The following is an 8,290-nucleotide window of genomic DNA, read 5'->3' as shown; positions in this document are numbered from 1 at the left end:
TATTCTGGATATCAGTTCTCTGTCACATGTGGGGTTGGTGAAGACCTTTTCCCATTCTGTAGGCTGTCACGTTGCCTTGTTGACCGTATCCCTTGCCAAAGGCTGAGGGGGCCCCAACTGGATCAGGCCCTCTGAATAGGTGAGACAGTTGATTGGTTTGATCTGTTTGGGAGGCATCTAGGCAGTGGTACCAGGTCCTGAGCTCATTGCCTGAGTTGGCTGTTTGAAACCTGGGGATTATGCAGGGACACTTGGCTCAGTCTGGGAGGAGGGGACTGGACCTGCCTGGACTGAGTCTACCAGGTCGATCTCAGTCCTTGGGGGAGGCTTTGCCCTAGAGGAGGTGGGAATGGGGGGTAGGCTGGGGGAAGTGTTTGGGGGCAGGAGGGGGAGAACAAGGTAATCCGTGGCTGATATGTAGAACTGAATGGTATTGTAAAATAAAATAAAAGGGAAAAAAAGAAAAAAAAAGGAAAAAAATTATGCCAGGTGATGGAGGTGCATGTCATTTATCCCAGCACTCAAGAGGCAGAGGTCGGTGAATCTCTGAGTTTGAGGCTAGCCTGGTCTATAGAGTGAATTTCAGAACAGCCAGGGCTGTAAGAGAAACCTCAAAAAACAAATAAAAATATTTTATGTCTATGGGTGTTAGTTTGCACATGTGTGTATGGACCATATGTATGCTTGGTGCTTGTTGAGGCCAGAAGAGAGCATTAGATCTATGGAACTGGAGTTGTAGATGATTGTGAGATACCATATGGATGCTGGGAATTGAATCTGTGTCCTCTGGAGTATCCACCAGTGCTCTTGACTGCTGAGCCACCTCTACAAGATCATGACCCATTCTTACTACAAATGTACCCGTGTCAGGAGGAACTATGTGCCACAGTGTGCATGTGGAAGTCAGGAAACAACTATATGGAGTGAATTCTTTTTATTCTTTTTTTTTCATCTACCTTTATGTGGGTTCTGGAGGTTGACTCAGGTTACAAGGCTTGCCTGGCAAACACATTTACTCACAGAATTATCACATTGTCTTCAATGTGCCTATTTATGAGGTATGATATGATGTTTTGTATGTAATATATTGTAGAATGGTTCAATGTACCTAACCAGATAGGCATAGTTCATTGAACTTATTCAGTTTTTCCTGAAAACGGGGCTCCAGTTGCCTGAACAGCTTATTACCCCAATATCTAGGGTTGGTGGAGCAAATGAGTGTACTCAATACTGCTTATGAAATAGTGCTTTAGGGAAACAGCTATGGGATCCCCTTAATGACTCTAGAGACAGTCTTTCATAGAGGGACAGATAGTATCTTACAATTCCCTAGGGAACTATGTGGAAGGATGCTACTTCTACAGATTACATCCCAAGACCTTTCCCAGTAGAAGCATTCGCTTGTATGGAGAAAGTCACACCATGACCTAAAGGAGCCAGGTCTAGAGATAAATCATTTGTAATCATAATTATATATAAAATCATAATAAAGACAAAAGATGCTGTGTTTTTGTTAAATTAATTACTGCTTTGCCATTTGGCATTTGGACAATTTCTGAGCCATTTTAAATCTATACTGTCTAATGGGTACCCCTCCCCAGGAGTATCAGGCTGTTAATGAAATGGAAGATCTATGCTTAAAAGCTTTTGGGAATTTGTGGGTTAAAGATGGTGTGGTTTCTTTTCTTTTCTTTCTTTCTTGTGTGTGTGTGTGTGTGTGTGTGTGTGTGTGTGTGTGTGTGCAGTAATAGTCTTTATTTTCCTCTGGCTTGTTCTTTCCTTTCAGCCATTGGATGAAACATTAGTTTAATCACAATGATATAAGGATTTATGTCAAGAAATAGCATATAATTGTCCTTTAGAATCCATGGAAGGTGGTTTCTTAATTATACAGCTCTATACATGGTATACATGCTGTTATACAGTATGATTTTCTATATAAAGAATAAATATCAAAGAGTTGTCTTTAAGTGTATGGGAATATTAAAACCATGTTCCTGAAACATCTGTCTGAGACACCTGAGAACATGCAGGAGCATCCTGTCAGTTACTCTCCAGCTTTGCTACATACTATAGTCACTAGGGGAGTAAAAACAAATTATTCTGGTTTCTGGCATCTACACTCAGACATTATGACTTAATTATTACACACTAAATTATAGATCTTTGGATTTTATCAATTCCCAGGGGGATTCTTAAGGACAGTGTAGTTTAAGCAGATTCTATAATCTCCTTGTATTGTCCATCTTCAGGATAGGCTCAGTCAAACCAGTAAACCCCGTTTCAGGTCATTGTTATGATGTTTTCTATCTTTAGATTTAAAAACTCATTTATAATACAGAGGGACATTTTAAAAATGCCTTATTGAGATTCTCTCACGAAGAAGGATGGCACTTTAAGTTTGTGGCACCACACACAGAAGGTCAAGAAGGGCTAGACTCCCAGAGCAATCTTCAAGAGTTGTCTTCAGATATATTTTTGGAGATTATTTGTATCAGAATGTCTTGAGGTAATCATGAACAATATAGATATCTACTTCCCATGATGGATACCTTGGTGGTATTGTGTTCCCCAAAATACTGTGCACCCTAATAAATTTATCTGGGGTCAGAGAACAGACAGCCACTAAATACAGAGGCTAGAAAATGGTGGCACTCACGCCTTTAATCTAGCATTCTAGAGACAGAAATCCCTCTGCATTTCTGTGAGTTCAAGGCCACATTGAAAATAGCCAAGCATGGTGACACACGCCCTTAATCCCAGAAAGCAAGCGTTTAATCCCAGGGAGTAGTGGTAGAAAGCAGAAAGGTATATAAGGCGTGAGGACCAGAAACTAGAAGCATTTGGCCTGGTTAAGCATTTCCTGGTTAAGCATTTGGCTGGTTAAGCTTTTAGGTTTTGAGCAGCACAGTTCAGCTGAGATCCATTCTGGATGAGGACTCAGAAGCCTCCAGTCTGAGGAAACAAGACCAGCTGAGAAGTTGGCCAGGTGAGGTTAGCTGTGGCTTGTTCTGTCTCTCTAATCTTGCAGTGTTCACTCCAATAACTGGTCTCACGTTTGATTTTATTAATAAGAACTTTTAAGATTCATGCTACAGATACCGAGTCAGAATCCCTGGAGGTGGCTGTGTTTATATTCACCTTTCAGACAGTACCTTGAGAATTTATCATATAGTTTGAATTTTCAGAACCAGAGATGTGTTGAAGGTTATAATTATCCTGGGGAATTTTCTAAGTTTGTTGGTAGAAATAAGTTAGTTCACTGCCTAATCACTCTTGAACTCCATAATATTTTTTTTGTGAATCCTCATTCACTTCACTCTCTGCTTTTGCCAACTGAAAATATATTAATTTAACAAATTAATCAGCTTCAAACGATGTGGTGCCTTCATTCTTTCTTCTCTGTCTCTCTTGAACCAATGTCTTATTGTAATTTGTGCATTCATTTGTAGCCTTGAATTTCCAAAAGTCTTCCTGCCTCTGCTTCCTGAGATCTGAAATAACAGGTTCCATACCACAATACCCTGACATTTTTATGTATGTATATCATATGCTTTGATCATATTCAGTAAGCAGTGAACTTTCACAGTCACATATCCCAGTATGTCTTGGTCATGGCAATTAAGAGCTCATTATTAAGAAATAGCATCATTTAGTGATTAAGTCATAGTTGGTTAGAGTGGCATCAAAGTGAGGTATAGGAGACCTTCCAAAATTGCATTACTTTTGGTGCAAAGTCTGTGAACAAGCTCTATTACACTGTATGAGAGTTGTATAGACATGTCATGGGGATTTGAGAGTTTGAAATTAGAGAGTAACTTTCAAAGATATTAGATACCTTGTTAGGAAGTCACAAAATTGCCTTCCCTGGAGAGTCACCCCAAGAGCTAATTAGACTGTAACACTTTGGCAGTGACTATAAGGCCCATATCAAACTTCTTATATTCAGAATGGTTGGGATCAGAAACTTGGGGATACTTACTAGTTCTTTAAGCCCTACTATTGTGGCAGGAGTCTGAAGCAATCTTAGGAAACCAGGGTCAGGGATATATTGGTTTGCTAATGTTGAGAAGGAAGAGTGGTTCCTTGCAGTGATATTAAGACATAAAAGAACTGGGTGTGACCTATATCAACCATAGTGCTAATAATTATAAGAGCTGCATTTTTAGCAAAGGGGAATAAAGTCAAGGGAATTAAAGATAGAAAGGAAGTATGACTTACCCACAGCTCTGTGTGGTGAACTGGATGCAGAAATCACCTGGAATGTCAGGCCATAGATAGCAATACCACACCAAGAAAAAAGGCACAGAAGAATTCAGGTAAAGACAACTCACAGTTTGTGTGTCTAAGTTTTTTTTTTCTTTGTTGTCAGCCCTGATGGATCAGTTCATCACTTACCTGGCTTTAGTAGCATTTGCTATTCTAATCACCAAAGTCATTTTGTACAGCCCTGTTGAGGAACTTTTTCAAGAACTACAAAATTCATTCAGTCAGACTTCCTCATTTGTTCATCAATACTAGATTGCAGAATAGTTTCTGCTTTATTCTCCTTTCAAATATATGTGCTGTTGATTATTAAACTGTGTTTTACTAGAGGCTTTGAGAATAATAAATCAATCATCATGAGTCTTTGTTAGATACCTGTAGGAGCTTATGTTTTTTTCTGTTGGTTGCAAGGCTAATGCCAGTGTGTTTATGTATTTATATAACTATATAGAGTCTTAATTATACAGACAACTTAAAATAGGTAAGCAGCTGTTTTTAAAGAATTCATACAGTTAATCTGAAAACAAATATTTCTATAAACAGAATCCATTGCTGATTAACAATGCATATATTTTGACTTATGCTGTTTCCTTTACAGAATATATAATGCTCATTTTGACAGAACTAGTGAAAGAAATTCTCTGGTTGCTCAACATGATTTCATTAATGAATACACCACATGTAGAAAGAATGCTTTTCAATGAGTTAAAAGTTACTAGATACCCTTAAGAAGAAACAATAAGGTGTAAATTCTAATCCCTTTGGTGATCAAATAGAATATAAAATATTATCAAATGATAAGTTCTCATTATGTTATTTATGCAAAAATGTGAGGCACTCAAAAGTTCTGGGGATTAGACACAAAGTTAGACACAAGCCTATTATTAGGAGTATCCCCTTGTGTTACTTGTTTTGGTAGATAGATATTAAATTACCTGTTTTGTAATTCATCTACCTGATTATAATTGAACCAAGAAGATTTCTAGATATACTGATGAGAGCAGAACTTCTCTAAGGCTGTTTAGTGGTGCATGCTACAGTAATGTAGATTCACTGATCCTTAAAACTCTTGGGATGATATGGTCTAGGAACTCTAATGCCTCTATTATGAAATTCATGGCCTCTTGTCTCTACCATCCATGACAGATCCACAAACTTTCAAATATAGAAGTTTTATTTTTATTATTCTTTAGCTATATTGTTCTTCTTTGGAAGAATTATATGTATTCATGATTTTTCTAAAAGAAATTATATTTCAAGGATCACATTTCTGAGTGTTTCACATTATGCTTTCACTTGAAAGATAAATTCAATTTGACATGAAATTTCATTAAGAAGAAAATCTATCATGTAGTGACAGTGGTTATTGAAAATTAAATGAGAGGAAGCTAACAGAAGATGCTTATTTAAATTTTTAACAAGCAATTGTATGCCTATGTAGTGATTTTAGCTTTTCAGTATCATTGTGCATCTGTTTTAATCAGCATATCATCTCACAAGCACATGGGTATATTAGCCTCTTTTGACAGGAAAGGAATTGAGGTTCAGAAAGATTAAGTGCTCCATCTAACATAAAATAGCCAATGGGAGAGCAATTGTAAATACAAGATCTAGATTGTCGGTCCAAGAATCACTTACTCCCCATTCCTACTATTATAGAAAGATACATCATGTTTCATATTAGAGTGAGCTCTGCATTTCTCTATGTCTTCCTTAGTCTGCAATCTTTGTTGTAGTCAATGGCTACATATCAGAGATTCAATTTAAGCTCTACTACTTGTAATAACTTATTCTTCCCTTCTGAGTTTCTCTTCTTTGGATCTTGTCTTAGCCCTCACAGGTAAACCTCTAGATGGATGGCTGGGAGGAATTATACCTTCGTGACTGAGTTCTTTCTGACTGCATTCACTGAACATCCTGAGTGGGGGCTCCCTCTCTTCCTTTTGTTTTTGAGTTTCTACCTCTCTACTCTGCTGGGGAATACAGGAATGATCATCCTGATTCAGAAGAACCGTCGACTTCAAACCCCAATGTATTTCTTCCTCAGCCACCTTTCCTTTGTGGACATCTGCTACTCCTCTGTTATCATCCCTCAGATGCTCGCTGTACTATGGGAACATGGCACAACCATCTCTCAAGTTCGTTGTGCAGTTCAGTTCTTCCTTTTTACTTTCTTTGCTTCCATTGACTGCTACCTCTTGGCAATTATGGCCTATGACCGCTATGTGGCTGTGTGCCAACCATTGCTTTATGTCACCATCATGACAGAGAAGGCCCGTGTAGGCTTGGTCACTGGGGCATATGTGGCTGGTTTTTCTAGTGGCTTTGTACGGACTGTCACAGCCTTTACTCTCTCCTTCTGTGGAAGCAATGAGATTAACTTCATTTTTTGTGACCTCCCTCCTCTTTTAAAACTTGTGTGTGGGGACAGTTATATCCAGGAAGTAGTGATTATTGTCTTTGCCATTTTTGTCATGCCTGCTTGCATTGTGGTTATCTCTGTGTCCTATCTGTTCATCATTGTGGCCATCATGCAGATACGCTCTGCTGGAGGTAGGGCCAAGACTTTCTCCACCTGTACCTCCCACCTCACTGCTGTAGCTCTCTTCTTTGGTACCCTTATCTTCATGTACCTGAGAGATAATGCAGACCAGTCCTCAGAGGGGGATCGAGTTGTTTCTGTGTTTTATACAGTGGTGACTCCATTACTGAATCCAGTCATCTATAGCCTGAGGAATAAGGAGGTAAAAGAGGCCATTATGAAATCTCTGAGAAGATCAAAGATTTCTGGAAGGCCCTAATTAATTTCTTGAAGGCCTTTATCAAGTAACAACTTTCCTTTGTTTCTATATTTGTTTTATTTTTTTCTCAAACATATCTTATTTTGGAAGGCTCCTCTAGACTCAAAGCTGGACGCATACATCCCACCTCTACTTTCTGATTTATTCAACGTACTACTTACTTGCTGTCATCTCAAAGATGAGATGTTTTATTAGTCTGATATTGACCTATAGTCACAATTAGAAAGTAGATAGCATGAGAACAGAACATTTTTTCGATCCTAGTGCTTAACACACAAATCATCTACAAATAAAAACCATTCAGTACATATTTATTGCGTGGACAAATTATTCCCAGATTTCAGTGTTGATCTTTGTTTTCCGACTTCTTCAGTTCTTAGTTTCCTAAGAGCTAAGTGGGTTAACTATTTTGATATAGTCATATTTTTGAGGTTCCAATATATGAGTAGGCAGGTGATGGTAGTCATATGCCCTAGTTTCAGGCCATTTTATGAGTGCTTGTTCAATGTGTCTCCAGATGAGGCAAAGTCCACAGGGACAGTCTCTCTCAGAAAGGACCAGTGGACTTTGGGGTAGCACAGGATACTGCTGAGACTGTGCTGCCTGAATTCTCTCATCTTTCTCATAATATTGATGATTCTCTTGGTGTTTTTTTTTTTTTGTGACATTACATCAGTCAGACATAGAACAGATGTGTTCATTCCTGGAAATCACATTTTTTTTTCTCAAATATTTTCCCCTAAATTTTGTTGGGAGCTGATGCTTCTCAGGTTTCTTATCTGGAGATGTCAGCTGTCACTCCAGCCCCTGGGAGCTGTTCTGATTAAGTGCTGACAGGATTGGAGTCAATTCACCCTTATTTCTGTAAATATGCTTTGTTAAGTTTTGAATGATATTGTTGTTCTTGAAAATGTGTGCCTATGTTTATCATCTTTAATTTTATAAAGACAGGATGCACCTGGCTTAATATTTGGTCAAGCTATCAAAATGATTAGTGTTGTTTTTAGTTTAAAATATGTTTTGATGTAAAAGTTGGGAAAATATATTTGGCATATTTATTTTTGCCAGATGTTAACATTGGGAAAAACATGTTTGTTCCTATAGAAAAACATGCTTGTTTTTGAAGTATAAGTAAAGATGGCTGTAGCTATCCTGGGCCAGCCCATTTTGTGAAATTCATCTGGTGGTCAGATACTCCTTCATTTCTTTGGCTTGCTAAAGAC

The 8,290-nt window shown here is 38.2% G+C and overlaps 1 protein-coding gene across 1 annotated transcript; it reads left to right on the top strand.

The window, feature by feature from the left end:
• The first annotated feature begins 6,122 nt into the window (after positions 1-6,122).
• On the top strand, positions 6,123-7,067 carry LOC114684291 (olfactory receptor 9Q2). Its single transcript, XM_028858796.1, has one exon. It carries the CDS (start codon positions 6,123-6,125, stop codon positions 7,065-7,067), a length of 945 nt encoding a protein of 314 aa, XP_028714629.1.
• Positions 7,068-8,290: the final 1,223 nt, after the last annotated feature.

This window comes from Peromyscus leucopus, chromosome 1, assembly GCF_004664715.2.
Source record: "Peromyscus leucopus breed LL Stock chromosome 1, UCI_PerLeu_2.1, whole genome shotgun sequence".
Lineage (NCBI taxonomy): Eukaryota > Metazoa > Chordata > Mammalia > Rodentia > Cricetidae > Peromyscus > Peromyscus leucopus.
Note: the sequence above shows the minus strand (reverse complement) of the source record. Positions and strands in the feature narration are given on the sequence as shown.

Excerpts from the sequence above, each read along its gene's own strand:
- LOC114684291 (XM_028858796.1), top strand. The coding sequence starts at position 6,123 with ATGGCTGGGAGGAATTATACCTTCGTGACTGAGTTCTTTCTGACTGCA.